The sequence below is a fragment of the Leptopilina boulardi genome, unplaced genomic scaffold (assembly GCF_019393585.1).
Source record: "Leptopilina boulardi isolate dan_hultmark-lab unplaced genomic scaffold, ZJU_Lbou_2.1 LbouV2_216, whole genome shotgun sequence".
In the NCBI taxonomy this organism is placed as follows: domain Eukaryota; kingdom Metazoa; phylum Arthropoda; class Insecta; order Hymenoptera; family Figitidae; genus Leptopilina; species Leptopilina boulardi.
The window spans coordinates 2,934,876-2,957,306 of record NW_026137770.1 but is presented as its reverse complement, the minus strand read 5'-3'; the positions used below and the strand labels follow the sequence as shown (position 1 = coordinate 2,957,306).

Here is a 22,431-nt window from a genome sequence, read left to right as displayed (position 1 = left end):
TGACCTAGGGATTTCAGCAGTTGGCAGTCGAACACCGTTTGCCTCCGCGACGAACCGGTCGGAACTTACTCCGCGTGTGTTGTGGAGGAGGCAAAATTCTCTCTCGCAGCAGGCTCAGCATATAGTAAACAAAAGATGGGACTTGAAGGCGAAGCTTATGTTACCAAGAGTTTCTCGTGAGGCAAAATTCACGGCGTCCACGCCACATATATCGTGGATCGTTTTCACATCTATGGGGAACCAGAAATGCGTGTGAGTACTTAAAAAAAAAAAAAAAAAAAAAAAACAGAAAATCCTCTCTTCAAAAAGAAAAAAAATCTCCACCTGAAAATTTTAAAGAAAAGAATAATTTAAAAAAAAATTGTCAAATGAAAAATTGAAAAAAAAAAATTTCTTATCAAAACCGGTGCATTGGTACCGCTATTTCTAACTGCGTCCTTTCTTGGAATGCAAACGCTTAATAAATTACTTTTCTCCCTCGAATATATGTTGTATAATAATACTTATAAATATTCGGGAAAAGATATGTGATACTTTCGCACTTTTGCTTTTTCTGGAGCAAAGATTCCAAAGTGTGACACATAGAAATGAGAATCAAGTCAGTATTGTTACGGATTCCGAGTGAACGAGAACTTGGAATAGAAAAATAATAATTTTTTTTTTTAAATTTCTTTTTTTTTTCATCAGCGATCAGTTTTGATAATTTTAATTTGAACCGGTTCTGAAACTTTTTACCGCGCGTGTAACTGTTGTTTCTGTGGATTATAAGCGAATTTACATGAATTCGAATTGAATTATTTTTAGAACACAGTTGGTCCGGAAAAATTATCACAACTTTCATCTCTTGTTCTCTCAAGAAGTTAGTGAAAGAATAATTTCTTTTAATTTTAAATTTATTTTTTGTTTTTTTTCAAAATTTTTTATGTAACCAAATCCGGAAGTTGTTATTATGGTTTTGATAAGAATAATCGCTAATTGATCGTTCGATTAGAATGTGCTTCGTAATTTAATTAGAAGTAATTAATAAAAGTGCTCTTCATCTTTATTTCAAAAAATACTTTTTTTTAAAAGAATTTTTCAACAATTATTTGAATTTTCATTTTTAAAAAATAATTAACTTTAACTAGATTCAAAAACAAAATGTAAAATGTATCAATATTTTCTAAAATTAAATTACTTTTAATTATTTATAAATACTTTTATAAAAATTACTTGGTATAATTTTTTTTTCTCCGAATTATGTATAATGTTTGTGGATAAAAATTTCACACTTGACACAATTTGAATTAAGTTATGAATGAAATGTTTTAATCATGATTGGACGAAATATAGTGACGAATGATTACAGTTCCATTGAAAAATATTATCACACAACATAAGTGTATTTAGTCGCATATAAATTAAAAATAAATATTTTAATAAACAAAAGTTGAATTAATTTATTTAAAAAAGACCTGACAATGTTAAATATTTTTATTTCCTGTAATGAAATAATTTTTAAAAAAAGAAATTACAATTTTTTAATGATGTATTACTTGCTAAAGATTTGTTTACATTCCCCAATGCAACGTACCTTATGTTCTCATAATATGATAAGCATTTTGATAACATGTATTATAGAGATAAATGATATTTTACACACATATATATCGTATGGTCTGATAATTATCTATTATATTAATTGTCCAATTTATTTCAAATTAATATTTTAATTAATCAATAAATATTTTACTCTCTTTGTCCAAAGAAAATAAATTTTTAAATAAAATTACAATTTTTTAATTTTAGCTAATTAATTTTTTAAGTAAAGATTTTTTATTAAATTAATTATTTAATTCATATTTTTCAGGTTAAAAAGTCATTAAACGCATGACTCGAAAGTGCAACAAGTTAGAAAAATTATTAAAATCGAGGGAATGGACACAAACCTGAAAATGGATGCTCCGAAAAATGATATCAAAGTTTTAGTCAAGGATCCCTTATTAGAAAATAGAACGAACCTCATTGAGTGGAATGTGGATATGAATGTTACTCTATCTGGATCAAAGAAATTACAATTTATTCAGAGGATAAAAAATCTTCTGATTTTCATTTTAGTGGTTGCATTTGCAGTTGTGTTCTCTCATTTGAAAGGAGAAATTCGCGCCTTACAAGTTCAGGTATTATTTAAGGATCCATAAAATTTAATTAAAATAAAATTCATTTTAGTCATTAATAAAAATCAGAAATCAATTTCATAGAATTAAATTTTCATATAAACTTAACTGATTGAAATTAAATTAAAATTAACAGATTTCATTGACTTTTGTAAATAAAACAAACGTATCAAAGATAAAAAGACAAGGTGATCTTGCTATTATTTTCCTTTCTTCGGAAAAAATAAATATAATACGCTTAATAGACTTATCTCCATAAGGCAAGGGAAATCGTTTAAGTATTTTTTTTCTATTCCTTTTTGAACTTGCCAAAGTCACGTTTCTGTGTGACGAAACTTTTGTTAATCTAAAAGGAAACAATTTGCACACAGTAAATTGTGTAAAAAAATATTTTTATCTGACTCAGATCATTTTCATTACGCATTCGCGTTAATCGAAATTTTCTTCCTTTGTTTTTCCACATATATAATATATATTATTAATTTAGCAAAATTTTCAAACTTCCACCAAATTCTTATTATATGCAAAAAAAAAAAGGTGAAAGTAAAATATACGAATATGTAAATTTTACATTTTACTCTCTCGACTTTCTAAGTTTTTTTTATACTAATTTTTGTTTCTCCATTCTTTCAGATAAACGACATGAATGCAAACCTTGTGATATTAATGTTGAAATACGATAAATTAGATAAAAATTGTAATTTCCTTCAACGATCATACGAGAGATTTCAAATGAACGCAAAGGATTTGAAAAGATTCACGAGAAGAGATTTCAATAATCATTTTATTCAAGTCACTCAAATTCCTTCGCGCGAAATAGTTGTTGAGAATTTAAAGAAACAAAATGAAAAAGAAATGGAGAAAAATCCAAATTCCAGCAGTGAATTTAAAAATGAGAGGATAAATATTGAGAATAAAGAAAAAGACAATGTTCAAAGTCTCGAAAATGAAAGTTCCAAGTTTACTAGAAGAAAAAAGAGTTTAAGAATTCGAAGGTCTTTATTAATGGAAAAAAAAAGAAATTCAACAGATGTGGATTTCTTGCTCGAAAATGATAAAAGTGATTATGATGATGATGATGACGATGACAACGACGATGATGATATTAACGATGAGGATGCTGACTTGGAGAGTAGCGAATATAGAACGTCTCGAGCACGCAGAGATGAAGGAAGAGGTAAAGAGGCGAGAAAGAACAAAAACAAAGGGAGGCCCAAACGCAGTCGCAGGCGATTGGGTACATTTTGTCGTGATTTTTATTAATTTTATTTATCTTTCGCTTCCCTCTTAAATATAAAATTCTTTTTCAATTAATTTCAAAACTTTCGTAAGATTATTCAAAACAGTTTTTTCAATATTTTAACTCGAATTTATTTCTTTTTTTTTTTATTTAATTTCTCCATTTTGGACTGTTAAAAAATTTTTTAATTTACTTCTTTATTCAAAACTCTTTTGTTGAAAAATTAAATATTAAAGAATAGAATTAAATTGAAGAAAAACTGTATTTTTATAATCTTTTTTCGAAATTAAATTTTAAAAATGGAAAAAAAAAATTAGTGAAAGAAAATTATTTTTCAGGGCCTTGGATAGCAACTTTTGTTGGAGCCCAACCCGAGCAATTCGTGACTGACTCAGGTAGTTAGTATAAGTCGTCAGTTCTTGCGCTAATTGCAGTATTTTGGCGTTTTGTGCATGTAATCTTTTTTTTATATGAAAAACCCTATCTTACTGCAGTTTACATCGGGCCGTGGGTGAAAAGTACGAGAAACGAATCACGCTATAATTTCAACAAGTTTCATCTAGTCGAGAATGAAAAGTCCATTGAAGTTACCACTAACGGCCTATACATGATCTCTACACAGGTAATTAATAAAAAATATTATAATTCTCAATTCTTTTTTTTTTTTTTTTTTTTTTTTTGATTTAATATTAAATCAATTATTTTCAATTTAGAGCCAATCGAAAAACATGTTTTGCTATTTCTGGCAAAATTTTCATCTACAGTTTAATAATTTAAAGAAATAATTTATTTTGCAGATATTTTACTTTGGTGAATCAACGAATTATTCATATTGGATTCTTTTGAGTTCCGAGGGTTCGTCAATACCGCAAAGACTTGCAAAATGTGCGACAGTTTCGGCTGAGACAGTTACAGAAGTTTCTTGTCATACGAGTATAATAATTCTACTAAAGAGAGGAGATCGATTGCGATTACAGCAACAAGAACGTAATAGGTATAAAAATGAAATAAATTTATATTAAAATCAAAACGAATTAAACTGCATTGAATCTCAATTTTTAAATAATTGTTTTATTTAAAAATCTGTTTTAGATTAATAAATCTTCGCGAGGGTCACAGTTACATTCAAATTGCCCTTTTATCGAGTGATACTCAAAAAAGAAGATTATCATAAAAACAGCAATATTGAAAAAAAGAAAACAAAATCCATTTGTATTATAAATCATTGTGCATTCCAATGATCATATTTTTAAGTTTCGTCGTCATAAAATATTGTGATAGTTTATTTTTTGTTTTCTATATATATAATATAGAAAATATTAAATTTTCCAATTATTGTTTCACGTTACAATTTATTTCTTCATCTTAATATCGACAAAGTGATTTAAACTGCCAAACAATAATTTTTTTTTTTACGTTAGAATCAATGTTTAAGATTTAAATTCTAATAAGGCAAGTTATTATTTTATCTTTGTAAAAAGAAACTCAACGTTACATTCTTGTAATTTCTATTGTATTATATTTTTTATAAGTAAAATAATAAGGATGTAAAATAACAAAAAATTGAGGCTGAAATTAATTTTTTTCATTTCTTTGGAAGAAAAAAAAATTCATTAAATTCTTAATTAAAGTATTTAAAAATAGTTTACCTAGGGATTGTCTGAAAAATTAATGTTACAAAATTAAAAAAAAAAATTTTTTAATAATAAAAATATTTGACACTGTTAGGTAAACTATATCTTTTAATTGAAAGTGGAAATTAATAACAGAAATATAAAATATAAATATAAATATCCATAAAATAACAAAATGAAAATAAAATATAAAAAACAATAAAGGAAAAGTAAAGAAATGAATAAATCTATAGTAACTTAAAGAAAAAAGTTAAAATTAAAAATTGAACTCGCCTTTCCTTAAAGAAGGACACAATTCATATTTCATGGAAGACTTTATTAAAAAGTATATGTATATATATTTATATTTCATGTTTTATAACGACGTATATTATTTCGTAAAAATTTTAACAAAATAAACAATCGATTCTCTACCTTTTTAGCATTTAACGAAGACACTGTCACAGACTTCTTGGTCCTGAATTGTAATCCTGGATATCCTTTTCATTATCACAGCCAGTCATGTGGCATTGGAAAGAGCTCATTTTCATACGATGTGGCCAACATCTCACAATCTCACTGTCATCCTAAACAGAAATCAACGATATAGAACACATCTATAAATTTCATAAAACAAAAAAAAATTGAATCAAAAAGTAAAAAAAAAAGGAACTGTTTACTACTACAGAAAAAAACCAGAACTCCTTGGCAGGATTGTCATTAATTAACAATATAAATTTCTACATATATTTCTTTTTTCTATAATTCTGCCTAAGAGTTTTCTTTTTTTTTTTTTTTTTTTCTTTTAATTAATTCAAACGGGAATCTTGAAATCTAACTACTTGTGTACCTAAATTGAATATTTCATTTTAATTACTATTTTTTTTTTTTTTTTTTGTTTAACTATTGAGGCAAATTTCCTAAAAAATATATTTTTTTTATTTCCTTTATAAAACCTTTATTAGCTTTTGTTCTCATTCTCGCGCTTTATATACACAGAAACAAAATTTTAAGTTTCGTATCGAATTGTTTTTTTTTTACCTATTTATTTTTCATTTCATATCGTGTATAGTACATCGAATAAGGTTTTTTTTCGTTTTTCAAATAAAATGTGCCGCTTTACTTTGTTATTGAAAAAATTGTCATTTCATGATTATCCTTATTTAAAAATATTTCAGCGATCGCATTTTGGCTGATTATTGAAAAATTAATTTTAAAAAACGCATTCTTTTATTTTTGATTGAGTGGAATATATAAGTTAATTATTGAGAGACGCGCTTCTAAAATATTGTAATTTCGCTTTGGTTAAAATTTGTACAAAGAAAGAGCGGATAGATACTTATTCATTGTTTACTCACCTGAGTTTCATCTGAGGTTTACTCGAGCTTTTATTTCGATTTTAAGGGTACAAATCTACCTTCTTTATCCTTTTTCTCTATTTTTCTCTATTTTTTTTTTTTTTTTTTTTTTTTTTTTTTTTTTTTTTTTTAATAATTCTCAACTCATATTTTGCTGCGTTTACTTGCTGTGATTTCTTTGTTAAATCTCTGATTTTCTTATTTGTTATAAGAAAAAAAACATTGTCTATCATTTGACAACGAAATTAAATTTTTACAAGGAAAGTATTAAGGTAGTTCACCTTCGACAATCATTGTCAAAAAAGTTAATGCCAAAAACAATTTTTTTTTAAATTAAATAAAAAATTAAGTTAATATTTAATTACTACAAGTTATAACTATTTTATAAGTTATTAAATATTTATTATTTAACTTTCCTGTGGACAATAATTTTTAAAAATATATCCAATTTTCAGCATTAACTAAACTTTCGACTCAAATTGCTGTAGAGGAACTTTTTTTGAAAGGAAAATAATTAAAAAGGGGTAGTAAAAAATTTTTCACAAACATACCTTATTATCATTAATTAAAAAAGAAACACAATCTTTTTCTAAAAAAAATCAGATTAAACTTCTAAAATTTCAAGGTAAAATATCTCATGTTTAAAAAAATAATTTTACCTTGGAAAATGAAGCTAAGTTCTGCCTTAAAAACTTAATAAATAATATTAAAAACTTAATTAAGCTCCTTAAAAAAGAAAATGAGTAAAAAGATAAACATAAAAATTCCTAAAATAAATTAATAAAAAACGCCTAAATTTTTTTTCGCAAATAAAAATGTGTCCCAGTGCTGGTAAATAGTATTTCACTTTCCTGAATAAAATTCTCAGGTTGTTGTTCAATGCCTGTGGAATAAACTTGTTTTTTTTTTGTTTCAAAAAATTTCTCTTTTAAAAAATGCCACTCAAAAATTTGCCTTTTTGGAAAAAAAATTCGTCATTTACTTAAAAACCAAAGCTGCTTTTTTTTTAATAGTGATTTGTTTAAACTAAATATTATGGAATAAAGAAAAATATATATGTGATATACGAAAAAAAGACAACTATTATATATATAGAAAAAGAAACAACGATAATTAAATCGGCACAAATTTAACAAAATTTTTTTTTTAATACCTACGTTGCTCGATTTGTTCATTCAAGTTTAAAAAGCTTACACATCTCATTATTAATGTTGCCCATTAATATTGGTTGCGCCGTTTTTTCCCTAGAGCAGTTGCTGGTTTACCTAGTCATTAAATTATGTATAGATATATTTACGTATAAAAAAACATAAATATTTTGTGCAGGTCAGGAAGCGAAAAATTAATTGTCATCTTGATTTGTTTACCATTTTTTTTTTTTTTTCTTTTTTTTTCTATTGTATACAACATTGTCGCTACACATACGATTTAAGCGGGGCTTAATAAATAACATTTTGTTTTATTGTATACTAGAAAGAGAAAGAGTTAATCGACCGTCTTTCTTTCTCCCCTATAAAAACGGAATACGTTTTTATTTATAAATAAAAATTTTCACACTGAGAAAAAGAAAAAAAATCTGTTTTTCTTTTAAACTTAATTGCATAGTCGCTCTTATTCTTTCAAATTTAATTTTTGACGTGATTGACCTAATATCAATAATTGTAAAAATGGTAATAATAATAATAATAATAATAATAGTTATAATAATATAATGTAATTTGTGATACTTTAATACTAGTAAATGAGTCTGTAGATACAATTTGCTCATTGAAAACGCTTCTGAATAACATATTTCAGAAACAAAATCGCTACATTATTCTCTTTTTTGAAACTAAAATATACAAAGCTGATTTTATTCTATTTTTCGTTTATCAAGAACGCAGCATTAAATCACTGAAATTCGTTTATCAGTTCAAAATGCTAGAAAACAATGAAAATAGTTTTATTTTTTTTTCTTTTTAAAAAATCGGTTTAAAAATTATCGTAAATCCTACACGTAGTATACAGTCGACTGATTATTAAATGACAATTATGCGGGAATTATAAAATTTTTTTTTTAATTTTCTCTCTCTCGCTCGCACGCTCTCACAATGAAAAAAAAATCGATTTTACGGACAGATACACTTTGTTTTATAATTAAAATTAATATTACAATGACTTGTAAGATTGTCCCTAAAGAAAATGTTTTTAATTTGAAACAAATAATGAAATATTTTGCGAATTAACTTATAATCTACAAAAAGAAAAAAAAATTAAACAATAATTTTACTGAAAGTCAAATGTAAAATCTCTCATTTATACTTTCTCCGAGCAAATTCATTGTACATTTGACAAAAAATTTTGTCTGCACAATGATTTTTCATTTATTTTCGAAAATAAAAATTAGTTGCTAATATTGCTAACTAAAATTTATGATTCTGTTATTAAATATATTATATATGCGTGTGTGTATAAAGGAAATCAGATCACATTGAAAAAAAAAATAAGAATCATAGGTAAGTAAAAAAGAAAGAAAAAAAAGATTTACTCAAACATTCCTTAATGTACAAATTTAATTTTCTCACGCACTTTATTATTTCGATCGATTATTAAAATGGGATAAATTTTTTTTAATTAACTACTAAATATTTTTTGTATTTTGTTTCTTTTCCTTAATTTTTTTTTTGTTTTTTTTTTTTAATTAAAATTTTTGTTTTTTGAAAGCTTCGCTGAAACTGGGCGTTTTGGTAACCAGCACTGCCACCTGCGAACAACCACAGCTCTCCTCCATTCAATTTAACTCGTACATTATTCTTTTTTCTGTACATAACATTTTGTTAAGCAGATACTTGTTATATCTGTTTATTATGCGCTTGGATATCCAGAGTAATAGTTTGAATCTGTAAATGTCAAATCAGGAAGACTAATTTCACCTACTTTTTTTTTTAGAATCATGTTTTTTTTGTGCATTCTTGTTTTAAAACTCAGGTAAGCCTGCGTTTTTAAAATTCAGGATCGCACGACTATCATTTTTTTTTCTATTCAATAAATACTTAAATTTAAGAAAAATTCTCCTCAAGTTCATATATTAAGAGAAATTAATATACCTACTTCCTCAGAATAAACTGGGAGTATTATTTGCTTTTTAATTTTCTCTCTCTTTTGAAATTGAAGTACTCATAAAAGATCATTACATAGGTATAGAAGTTTCGTTATTGAATTATTCAAACTATGGGAAATTGAATTAGTTTTGTTAAGTAAATATAGTACACCTAGAGACTTTCGTAATTTTGCGTATTTCGATCAAGATTCTCTCAGCTTTTTTTTTTCTTTTTATATATATATTTCTTTAATTCTAAAAAGCACAGGACTTTAATTTGATTTTTTTTTTGTAGGAAAAATGCACCTCTGTTGGTCATTATTGCATTTTTCTTTCAATTTTTGGTTAAATACATTTAAAAAAAAAAATTCGCATCAGTTAATTTTTTCAAATTTATGTTTAGTACTTACCATAACTCTGCTTTCCATATGTGCTGTCTTGTGTTGTATAATCTAAAAATTTCAACAACAAAAAATTGTATTAACTTAATATGTGTCTTCATTTATACAATTGTTTTAAAACGATAAAATTTTAATAAATATTAATTTAAGTACAATGAAATTAAATTAGAAAACTTTTTTTAAAACAAAACTTACTAAAGAATTTAAAAAAATATATTTTCAACAATTTTCCCCTTTTAATAATGAAATTAATAGTAACTTTATACAAAAAAAATTTTAATTTATAGGAATTTTAAAGAAATCTTTAAAAAATAAAGATAAAAATTATTTTTCAAATAAAAAATTTTGAAATTCAAAATTTAAATCAGAAATGTCGTTTAAAAAAATAACTTAGGAAAAATAATTTTTAAATTCAAGATAATCGAAAATTTTTAAGATTATTTAGATAAAAGAGGATCTCTCACCTGCGACAGCTGGTTTACCATAGCCATAAGGATCAGCACTATATCCGGTGGACGCAACAGCTGGGGCTCCTCCATATCGTGGATCTGGTGCAGCAGCCGCGTATCCCTATTTATAATTATTGATTTATATTATTCAATAAATAGAGAATCACAAATTATGACTTTATAGTTTAGAATTATCCTTTAAAATTGAATTAAAATAAATGTAAAATTAATTTATAAATTACTTAATTGACTATTATCATAAAAATATTGTACTTGATACTCATTATAATTATTTTTCAAAAAATAAAAAAAAATCTAAGAAAAGTAAAGTGGTATATTTGTTCACCTATACAAAATTTTTTTTCAATTCTGTAATTTTGCACGTTTCTGTAAATCTGTGTGTTCTTATTTCTCAAGAAGAAAAGAAAAATAACTTTGAAATACTAAAAAAAATTAATTTTCATACTTCCATTATATTTTATATTTTGTTACAATATTTTTGCTTTTTTTTTGTTTGTTTATTAAAAATTGTAAGAATATTTCTTTTCTTATTTTCTCTTTTGATATTAACAAAACACCTTTAATATAATTGACTTAGATGAAAAAATAATTGTTTTTAGAAACGTGTAATTTTTTTTTCTCTTTTTAAAAATGAATGCATTGCATTTTTTGTTCTAATATTTGGAAATTTTTATTTAAAACAAACTTTCTTATTCAAAATAAATATTTTTTGTCAGAGTAAACAATTTCAAAACATTTGATTGGTAAAAAGAACAAATTTTGTTCTTCCTAAATAAAAATAATTGCAACTTGACTGAAGTATGAAAAGAAATAAATAAATTTTTTCTTAATAATACTAAATCACTAAATAATTAGTGCTTAAAAAAAGAAAATAAAAATCAATCACAGGGTGTCTAACAAAGATTGATAAAAAAATTCCCTGACTTTTCCCAGACATTTTTTGATTTTTCTCAGACTTTTTAATAACCTTATTTCCGCTTTTTTTGGCCAAAAATATGGTTACTGACATATTTAACAATAAATTAATTTCTAATGGTAGTAACAAATGGTAATAAAAACCATTCAAGTTTTTTTAGATTTAAAAATTTTTAAATTCACAAAAAATTTTAATTTTTGCAGAAATTTACAGAAATTTCCCTGACTTTGAATGAAATTTTCTGAAATTCCCTGACCGTTAGGGATCGTTCACATATTACGTCACGCTATTTTTCATTATTTTTTAACCCCCCCCCCCAACGTCACACACTATTCTATACATTAGCGCCATTTTTTCTACAGGTCGTCACACATTCAACAGACCCCCCCCCCCTAAGCGTGTGACGTAATATTTGTGAACGATCCCTTAGACACCCTGAATCAACAATAGTGAAATTTTTGATTTTTAACTTTGTTTTTACATTAAATTTTATTTTCAATAATCAGAAAACGAATTATTTATTAAAAATTGAAGTCAACTTTTGAGTATATTTTTTTTCATCTCATATTTAGTGGCAAAAAGATTTTCAAATTTAAAAATCATTTTTTCTTCTACATTCTCAAATATTTAAATTTAAATACAAAATATTAATTACCAATTTATAATATTTATAAATCATTAATAATTTTTCTTTCTTTGTTAAGATTCTATCAATAATTGTTTTTCTCTGTAAACTCATTTCCTCCTATGATTCGGAATTGCATATATATACTTTTAATTTTTGTAACATGCTATTTTAAATTAATTTAAAGAGTAAATAAATCTCTAAAGAAATTAATTATTCTAACTAGATTTTCCCTCACACTATCATCCAAATATTGCTTTGATAAACAAGTCTCCCAATTATTGAAAAACGTAAATATTATAATAAATCGAGCAATTCAAAGCTTCTTTAAAATTATATCATCTTATCTTTTTGTTTTACAATAAAAAAAAAAAAATTCTCTTTATATTAAATTAAAAGCAGCTAAAAACTATTGATAATGAATACTCTCGCAACTTTGACAATTCAATATATGTAAATTATTTATGGTCAACTGCATAAATGATATTTTCCATTGTTTTTACTATATATAAAAAATGAAATTTTTGGATAACTTACTGCAGACTGCCCATAATCTGCTGGCTGTTGATAACTTTCATAACCTTGATAAGATTGGGGATACCCTGGTTGAGCTCCATAACTAGCACCATAGCCCGCCGCCTGCGGCGGTCCTTGTGGAGCACCTCCGTATCCATTACCTGAACTTGCACCATATCCTTGACTACATTGGAGAGAAATTGAAAAAAATATATATTTATTCTCTAATTACCTCTGATTATCACTTATTATTATAAGTTAAATTTGTAAATTCATAAAAAAAACTCTTCAGTAAAATACAAATTTGACATTATTACTTTTTTTTTTATTAAAAATAATTAAGTTTATTATTATTTTTATTTAATTACAATGTACGAGCTTACAATTTTGTAAAAAAAAAAAAATGTTAAGCAAAAATTAAAAAAATTAGAAATTACTTTAAAAATTCTACAAAAAAAAAAAAAAAATAATGAGAATTAACAGAGAAAAAAAATGAATCAACGATAATTAAATTAAAATCATTTTAACAATTACCTGATTGGTGCAGATGCGTAGCCATTGGCAGACTGTCCACTTTGATTTTCAAATCTTGGCCTCTTTGGGGGTCCGCTGGCTCCTGGTGGTCCTCCACCTCGTTTTGAGGGTCCACCTCGTCCTCCCCTTCCACGGTCGCCAAAACCGCCACGGCCTCCTGGACCTCCTCTACCTCCAGGTCCACCTCTGCAAATTAAATTTTAATTTATATTCCAATTTGCAAATTACCCTTTCGATATTTTTAATAAATTTATAAATATACGTATTATAATTAATAAATACTTATTAACAATTAAATAAAATATTTTTTATTATTCGTCGATAATCAAGATTCTTATTAATTATTTACCATCATTAAATAAAATAATTGCAATAATTCTTTAATAAATGAATAAATTCTGATTTTCAGAAAAAAAGTTTATATTTTCTTTAGTATTTAAAAAATTTTTAGGAATAATTTTTTTTGTCTGATTCTATATTAAAAAAAAATTGTTTACCGGGAACCACCACGACCGCGGTCCATTCCTCCGCGACCTCTGAAGCCACCTCCACGGCTATCTCCCCTGCCAAAGCCACCGCCTCGTCCACGGAAGCCACCACCTGCACCACCTCTTCCTCTTGGTGCTCCTCCCATAGGTCCCGAAGGAGCGCCTCCTGGTCCTCCTGCCTGATCAGGTCCTCTAAAAACAATAAAATTTCGTAAAAACTTCAATTTACTATTTTCGAATAAAAGAACAAAATAATTATTCCAAGATATTTTAAATAAAAAATAGATTCAAAGTTAAAAAAGAAATGATAAAATAACAAATTAATCATGAATTGTGTAAGAAATATTTAAATTGCCTTTTTCTTTTAAATTAATTAAATAAAAATTTATACCCTGGTGGAAAGTGACCGCCTCTGCCACCTCTTCCTCCGGGTCCACCTCTGCCTCTCATTCCAGGTGGTCCACCACGCATTCCTCCTGGTCCTCCACGACCTCCTCGCATCATTCCACCTCTGAAAATTATTCAATTTAACCTCACGATAAAATTAACATAAAATAAAAAACAAAAAATAAATTCAAACAAAAATTATTGAAAGCAAAGAAAATAAAGAGTTCGTACCAAAAATCAATTTTCAACTATGTCAGATAAAAATATTTAACTAGTTCATCGATTTTAGTTAATTCAAGCTATCTTTAGTGTGAAAGTTACAAATAAATATAGAAAGTGTTACAAACACACAAGGATCAATATTATAAGTGAATAAGTTAGTTTTTAATTAAAAATAGAAAAAATATAAAACACTCTCGTGTAAACAAACACATTCAAAATTGAAATGCGTTATTAAGAATTGTTTTTATTAAATACTAAATAAATGCGTAAAATATTTCCATTACCATTAAAATTGAATCTATTTTTAATGAGAAGATGCCATAGCTTTATATACATATATACACAGTGCAAAAAACGAACCTTCCTCTTTCCCCGAAACCGCCGCGTCCTCTCATAGGTCCACCAGGTCCTCCTCGACCACGAAAACCACCACCACCACCACCACCTCTGGGAGCTGGTGCACTATCCATTATTGTGTCTAAAAAAAAATTCACAAATTTTTTTTTAAACTCGTGATAATGTTACAGTAAAAAAAAAATATTACTGTATAAGTCAAACACTATAGTAGTATATGAAAATCACGACAAATAAACGATAAAAAGCACAACAACGTTACGACAATAATGTTCACTTGTTACTTTTAAATATCTAACATTGTTACACAAATCAATTTTATGTAAAATTTACTTACGGTTTATTTAAATATTAAATAATTTATAGACGCTTAAACTTTTGCGTCTAACGAATTGATGCCAACAGAAAATGGACGCCGGTTGCCGGAAAAGGAAATATCGATCTGTGATGCTCCCTACCTAAACCGGAAATCCCCCACTTCAGATAATTTTTAACCAATCAATAAATTGAATATCCTATTTCATCTAGGTTCAAAAGAAAATATCCAATCATATTTAAGAATTTCTAGAAATCACCAATGAGAAATTTATCATCTCAATATGTATTTATATATCTCGTCACATGATGACGCTAAAGTATCAATGTGTCAACATTTGTAATTTCTTAAACTTTTAGTTATTTAACCTAAAGAGAATTCTAATAATTGTTTCTATTAAATTTAATTTTACTTCCATTAATCAAGAATTTGTTTTTTATCTGTAAGTATGTTATATTTAATAATTTTACTTATTGTACTGTATGGCCCTGTCAACATAACCTCACTTTTAATAAAAATAAAAATATTTTAATTTTAATCATTCTTTCACTATTTCAACTCATAAAAATTTTATTTATTTAATCTGTTTAAGAATATAAATATATTATTTTATTTAAATAACAATATGATAATTATTTTATAATTAATATATTACTTTATATAATGAGAATTTTAATATTCCCGCATTATTTACTAGCAGACGCTTGATTTTGGAGCGCTATCTTGCGTTGAAATTTGAAGACTTCACAAGTGTCACGTGATGAAAAGCCTATCTCCAATTGGTTAACGGCTTGAATTCGAACAGTGAAGTCCGTTGCTATTCACACGGTTTCTCAAAACAGTGCTTTTAAACAGTTATCTGAAAGGGCTGCTCAACTCCTTAGCCTTTTAGAGTAACTATCAAAAAGTTGTGATTATTGAATGAATTGTGGAGTTTTGACTCATTTAAAGTGATCTTGAAGTCAATAGCAATTCACAATGTCAAAAGACGAAAAGGAGACTATCATCCCTGATGTTATTTACGACGTGAATTCTGGAAGAAGCTACATTAAAGGCCGGTTCTTCGGAAAGGTAAATCCATTATCAAATTTAATCTCGTCAATATTTACTTCCTTCAATAATTTTCTTTTATTTTTCCCCTATATATTATTTTGTTTCTTACTCTCATATGTAGATTTTAGTTAAACAATGTTCTTGATGAAAGTCAATAACCTGTATTGACTCCTCATGTACATATCAAACCTCCACCATGTCGACCATATAGACGCGATCCCTCCTAAAATTTCTCATATTCATTGCCTTATACCTTTTTTGCTTCCTGTTCCAAGTTCTATATATAACTTGATATACTCGTTTGATCTTTGCTTAATTTCAAAACAAACTTCATATTTTGACAGATTTCATGTCAAAAGTGTTATTATTTTTGTTGAAAAAAAAATTATTGTTTTTCTAACATAAAATTTTACGGTTATTTTTTATATATATTTTTTAAAAATAATTTTATATTTCACTATTTGCACATATAGATTTTAAATTAAATTGTATTAATTATATTGATAGTGCATTTTTATAATTATTTACGTAGATCATATAACATTTTATTGAATTTTTATTTTTGTCGTATCTCTTGTAAATTGTGTTCAGTATTATATTTGCGATATTTTATTGTGATTGTAATATAAGTTACGTTAATGTTTTACTGGATTCTGATATACTTATTTAATATTTTTGTTATTTTTGTAAAATGTCATATTTACTTTTAGATGTTTATAACTTTTAATAAATATTAACTAACCTCTATTAGATTTTATTTTCAATTTAATATTTTTCTTTTAAGATTTTACTAAATTCATTTAATAAAAATTATTTCTTGAAACAATTTTTGATATTTTTACAAGTTACATTAATTTATGTTATGTAACGTTAATGTCTAAATTATGTATTCATTTAAAATTTAATAATTCTATGCAATATTCATTAATAAACAAAAATTGATAAAATAAATGTAATTTTTATTTAATGAGCCTTATGAAATATAATTCCAGGGTGGCTTTGCGAAATGTTACGAAATTCGAGAGTCGAAAACTCACAATGTGTACGCCGGAAAGATCGTACCAAAGTCAATAATGACAAAAAATAACCAGAGAGAAAAGATGACACAAGAAATTGCCATTCATCAGAGTTTAAATCATAAAAATGTCGTTGGTTTTCATGGATTTTTCGACGATTCGCATAATATCTATATAATTTTAGAATTATGCCGCAAAAGGGTAAACACAAATTCTTTTTATTATTATTATTATTTTTTTTTCTAGGATAAAATTAAAAATATAATTTTTTTTTTAGTCAATGATGGAATTGCACAAGAGAAGAAAAGCTTTAACTGAATATGAAACACGATTTTACATGAAACAAATTTTGGAAGGTGTTCATTATTTACACCAAAATAGAATTATTCATAGGGATTTAAAGCTCGGCAATCTCTTTTTAAATGATGAATTGCAAGTTAAAATTGGTGACTTTGGTTTAGCGACTAAACTTGAACACGAAGGCGAACGAAAAAAGTAAATAATTATATTAAAAATATTTATAAATTTTGTTTAATGTAAAAAAAATTAAATTCTTTTTCTTTTAAAGGACATTATGCGGAACTCCAAATTATATAGCACCGGAAATTTTGACCAAAGTCGGTCATTCATTCGAAGTTGATATTTGGAGTATCGGTTGTATAATGTACACATTGCTCGTGGGTAAACCTCCATTTGAAACCTCGAGTTTAAAAGAAACTTACGCTAGAATTAAGCAAGTCCAATATAAAACACCAACGTCAGTCACCAAACCTGCAATGATCATGATATCGAGTATGTTACAAGGCAATCCATCGAAACGTCCATGTGTCGGCAGATTACTCAAAGATGAATTCTTCAATAGTGGTATGGCAAATATTTTCTAAATATTATTTTTAATAATGGAGAGAAAACTTATAAATGAATGAATTATTTTTAGGATTTTTGCCGCAAAGCCTTCCACTTTCATGTCTCACAATGGCGCCAAGATTAGATACATTGGAAATGCACAATAATCGAAAACCATTATCGGAAATGAATATGAATAATTATAATGCGGGTGATGCTGAAGTTTTTAAAATACCAACAAGTCCACAACGAAATAAACTTCTTAGTCCTTTAAATAAATTAAAAGCCACCGAAGTAAATACAAATGATGTACAAAAAATAAATCAGGAGAACAAGCGAATGCTACAGGCATTAAAAGAACAGCTTCATGGTGTTCTTAAATCAAAACCCGCACAAAAAATGGCATCTTCTGCAGGTATAAAATTCCTTCAATCCATCATTGATATTCGTTTATATATATTGTTGATACCAATATTCATTTTCTCCAGATCCACCAAGACCTTATCAAATATTCCTGAATCACACAGGCATGAATTTTCCTATTTCATTTCCTTTAAAACTAACTTTTTTTTAAATTAATATATAATTTATATATATAATTTGACTTTGACAGATGAAATGACCGATCCGGATGCACAGCCATTCGTCTGGATAAGTAAATGGGTGGATTATTCGGATAAGTATGGTTTTGGTTATCAATTGTCCGACGATGGTGTTGGCGTGATGTATAATGATGGCACGCGATTAATAATGCTCGCCAATGGTCATAATATTCACTACATCAATCGAGATGGCAAAGAACTTTACTATACTGCTAGTAACTATCCCTCCAGTTTGGAGAAGAAAATGAAGTTACTTAATTTCTTTTTACGTTATATGACGGAACATTTAATGAAAGCTGGTGGTGCTGTTGCCGTTAAACAAAGTGATTCGCTCTCCAGAATACCTTACATGAATCAATGGTTCAGAACACAAACTGCAGTTGTTATGCAACTGACGAATGGCTCGGTTCAAGTGAGTTCAATTTCTTTACATCATTTTTCTTGTTTCTAAATTTCTTGTTTTTTTTTTGTTTTTTTTTTTATTTACATCTTTTTGCTTTATACATTTGCATCGTTTACTTTTCTCCAATTTTATTCACTTATATATATTTTTCTATTTACTTGTGATTTCTTGTATTTTTTATCGCTGTGTTGTTTACTTTTTTCGGTACCTGCTTTATCTTGTGTTTTTTTTTCTTTTCTTTTTTCTCTATTACTTCTTTCCTTTGTTTTTTCTATTCCTTGCATTTTCAACTTTTTGATTTTTATTTTATAACATTTTTTATTTTTTTTAAAGATAATTGAAAAGTTATCTTTTAATTTTATGGTTCTAAAACTTTTTATTTAATTTTTAAATGTTTTCTCTTATTATTTTGGATTATTTACAATATTCTTTTTAGAAACTATTATTTTTACAAATATGCGTCTTTGTCAAAATTTAATTTTGAAAATTTTGTTTACCGATTGTTCTATTTACAAAAAAAAAAAAAGAAATTTTTGAAAGTGCAAATTATTTTTAAAAAATAAACAGAAAAGAATAGCAAAATTTAAAATAAAATTAAAATTAATTAAATAATGAACTGTCAAAAGAACGACATTTGATTTAAAAAAATGTTAACTTCGAATAAAAAAAGTCAAAAAAATTTTTTAATTTAAAAATTAAAATATAGGATTAAATTTTGTATTAATTAAATTTTATTTAATATTTTATCTAAATTAAGAATAAAAATTTAATTTATATTAATTTCAAAATTTTGTTTTAAAACATAATGGATAAAAAAAATTAACTTTTGACAAAGAATTTTTTATTGACATAAAAATGAAAAATTATATTTATTAGAATAGAATAGAAAAATTAGCGGATTCTAAATAAAAGCATTTTTTTCCCATTTAGATTAACTTCCAGGATCATAGCAAAATCATAATGTGCCCTCTAATGGCAGCAGTAACGTATATAGACAAAGAGAAGAATTTTAGAACATACAGGTTCCAATCAATTCAACAACATGGCTGTTGCGGGGGTCTCGCAAAGAATTTAGAGTACGCTTATGAAAAAGTATCATTAATGATAAATAGCCCGGCACTTCGATAGTGTTAAAATAATTTATAAAAGAAGAAAAAAAGTATGTGTTAGGCATTCTACAGCCTAGTACCGTATTAACGCTGCTTTTAAAAAAAACCGCTATATTGCCTAAATAAGTAACTTAAATAGCAGATTAACAAGAGTCGTTAAGTTTGACTTTTTTTCGATAAGTGTATAGAATTTTTTTAAAAACATTTTTTTTTAATATATATAGCGCAGTAGGTACTGGGAAACAAAAAAAAAAGAACGTATACAATTTATATTTTAAGTATTTTAATTCGAAGGTATAATCTTCTTTCTTTTTGATATATGACACTTTAAAATACTTAGGATTTTAATTTTCATTCAAAAAATATTGGCACTTTTTATTTGTTTTTTTTTTAAGAAAAAAAAATTGGATAAAAAATTTATACCTAACATGATGACGGAACTTGTTTGAAATTTTTGAATTGAAAGTGAATGTCATAGTGCAATCAGTCGTTCGATAAAACAAGAAAAACAATTTATATAGTCCACTTATTTTTATGATTTTAGTTTTATTTTCATGATTTTATAATTATTTTTAACTAAAGTGAATGTTTTATCAATAAAGTGCGACTGATAATAATAATCTATGTTGTAGAGAAATGAGTATGAATAAAAGTACGACTGATTAATTTTTGAATCTTTGATTAAATATAATTTGTCATGGGCGCTGGTTTTGAAACATGACATATTATTCAAATTTAATTTAATTGTTTTGGAATTAAAAAAAAAAGAGAAAAAGAGAGAAAAAAGAACAAACGATGAGTGAGTTTAAAATTAATTAATGTAAGTCTATGTACATATGCAATTATGAAGACATAGCCTACAAGACTATAAAAAAAATCGAAGGTGATAATTTGTACAATTTACTATATATATAGGAGATTTTTTCTGTATAACATCATTACGACACTCTGTTAAAAAAAAGCAGAAAATAAAATTCTAAATTAATAGCTAAAAAGAATCTTTAAAAAAAAAACAATAGTATTTCCCATCGAAAAGACTAAAAAAAAATAAATCGTGCCAAGAAAAAAAACATTATTAAGTCTTTATTACTGATGGAAGTATTATTATATAGAAAAACAGGAGATTCTTTAAAACAATATAATTTTATAACACGTACTTAATAGAATTTGGTTGTTTTCAATCGCCGTTAATAATCTCATAAAAAGACGATACTCGTTACTTTTAGTTTCAGTTGTTACAAGTTGTTTGCTTTTTAAAGATAAACACAATATTTTTTTTTTTTTTTTTATTAATGATAAGAGAATTTTGTTGGTTTTACAGGCTTCGTCGATTTTTTTCCACATAAAATTACAAATATTTTTTAATATCTTATTCAATAAATTATATTGTTTACTGATACAGAAAAGTTACAAATTATTGATAGCCTTCAATCGTATAAAGCAAGTAATTTATTAAATTTTTTAAAAATATTAATCATTGCACGTTGAATTATTTAATTAAAAAGGTTATATTATACCTTTTCGCACTCGAAACTTACGAGTTCTCTGTGTATTGTAAAATTAAGCTACTAATCAAACTTTTTATACACAAAATAATTAATAAAAAAAAAATGATGCAAATTTTTAGTTACTAATTACGATTAGAAACAGAAAATAAAATTTTTTTTAAAAATACTTTTAGACATTAATTAATTTTAATGACTAATAAAATTTAAATATTGAGCCGCTGGATTCTAGAAGAGCACGTAATTTTTTTCGTCCGGAAAACGAAGTCCCCTGGACACTCAAAATTCATTTTTCGAATTTTAATAATTTTTCGAATATAATAACACGTATTTTCGTTTTGGTTTCATTAAGAAATTCGTAAAATTGTCTGAGTTGTCGTGAGTTGAAGTCAAAAAAACAATGAAAATTTTCTTTTTTAAAAAAACAGTTTTTCTCTTATATTTCGAAAACGGAAAAAGATGGAGAATTTCTTTTTAAGAAAAAAAGATGCGCAATCGAATTCTGTATAAGAATATGCTCGAAAAATATTAAAATTCGAAAAATGAATTTTGAGTGTCCAGGGGACTTCGTTTTCCGGCCGAAAAAATTTACGTGCCCTTCAAGAATCCAGCGGCTCAATTTTTAGATTTTCCTTAAGGTTAATTGAATTTTATTAAAGAATAGAAAAATTTCAATTGTAAAGATTGTATTTCATTTGTGAATTTTTTTCTGACAAAAATATTGACATGTACATTTTACGTATAAAAAAGTCGTCGATGTTTCTTATAACTAATTTCACTTTTTTCCTTTTAAAGGATGAAGTTTTTCTTTCTAAAAACATTCTTTTTGGCTTCAGATTAAAATACGATTCATGCATATTATAAATATATTTTGAAAAAAAAAATATTTATATGTAAAATTTTTATAAAATTTTCTATGGGTACAATATTTTTTTGGGGGGAGATATATATTTCATCACCGGTTCAAGCATTGTTTTTTTTTTTTTTTTGTTAAGTACTACTTTGAAGAAAAAATTCAGTAATCCATTATTTATAATTTTAAAAATGTAAATAATTGATTTTTAACATTTTATTTGAAAATCGTAAAATTTTATTACAATGAAATATGAAAATTTTATGACGAAATTAACATTTATGAAAATCATATTGAAATTAATCAAAATCAAAATAAGTACGATGATTTTGATAAATTTCAAAATATCGATAAATATTTATTTCGTGA

General features: G+C 25.8%; 3 protein-coding genes across 10 annotated transcripts; 2 read left to right on the top strand and 1 right to left on the bottom strand.

Moving 5' to 3' along the window:
* Positions 1–4,728, top strand: LOC127279487 (uncharacterized). Of its 5 annotated transcripts, none has more exons than XM_051301874.1 (7): positions 1–250; positions 1,850–2,159; positions 2,790–3,393; positions 3,735–3,794; positions 3,891–4,018; positions 4,194–4,390; positions 4,489–4,728. In XM_051301874.1, the coding sequence occupies exons 2-7, from the start codon at positions 1,917–1,919 to the stop codon at positions 4,568–4,570; spliced, it is 1,314 nt and encodes a 437-aa protein (XP_051157831.1). In that variant the 5' UTR covers positions 1–250; positions 1,850–1,916; the 3' UTR covers positions 4,571–4,728. The 5 variants fall into 5 exon arrangements, with proteins under 5 accessions (XP_051157831.1, XP_051157835.1, XP_051157834.1 ...); XM_051301878.1 differs by having other exon boundaries at positions 1–252; positions 2,790–3,333; XM_051301877.1 differs by having other exon boundaries at positions 1–252; positions 3,735–3,791.
* Positions 4,729–5,331: 603 nt separating this feature from the next.
* Positions 5,332–14,851, bottom strand: LOC127279488 (uncharacterized). 3 transcript variants are annotated; one of them, XM_051301881.1, is made up of 9 exons: positions 14,697–14,851; positions 14,366–14,483; positions 13,788–13,907; positions 13,406–13,588; positions 12,909–13,094; positions 12,396–12,558; positions 10,312–10,417; positions 9,857–9,898; positions 5,332–5,596 (listed from the first exon to the last, which is right to left on the bottom strand). In XM_051301881.1, the coding sequence occupies exons 2-9, from the start codon at positions 14,473–14,475 to the stop codon at positions 5,592–5,594; spliced, it is 915 nt and encodes a 304-aa protein (XP_051157838.1). In that variant the 5' UTR covers positions 14,476–14,483; positions 14,697–14,851; the 3' UTR covers positions 5,332–5,591. The 3 variants fall into 3 exon arrangements, with proteins under 3 accessions (XP_051157838.1, XP_051157837.1, XP_051157839.1); XM_051301880.1 differs by lacking the exon at positions 5,332–5,596 and adding an exon at positions 8,077–9,246; XM_051301882.1 differs by lacking the exons at positions 5,332–5,596; positions 14,366–14,483 and adding an exon at positions 8,077–9,246 and having other exon boundaries at positions 14,697–14,827.
* Positions 14,852–15,001: 150 nt separating this feature from the next.
* Positions 15,002–20,720, top strand: LOC127279484 (serine/threonine-protein kinase polo). 2 transcript variants are annotated; one of them, XM_051301870.1, is made up of 8 exons: positions 15,002–15,117; positions 15,373–15,746; positions 16,721–16,945; positions 17,022–17,239; positions 17,313–17,608; positions 17,682–18,005; positions 18,204–18,604; positions 19,526–20,720. In XM_051301870.1, the coding sequence occupies exons 2-8, from the start codon at positions 15,654–15,656 to the stop codon at positions 19,721–19,723; spliced, it is 1,755 nt and encodes a 584-aa protein (XP_051157827.1). In that variant the 5' UTR covers positions 15,002–15,117; positions 15,373–15,653; the 3' UTR covers positions 19,724–20,720. The 2 variants fall into 2 exon arrangements, with proteins under 2 accessions (XP_051157827.1, XP_051157828.1); XM_051301871.1 differs by having other exon boundaries at positions 15,003–15,117; positions 15,376–15,746.
* The last annotated feature ends 1,711 nt before the right edge of the window (positions 20,721–22,431 follow it).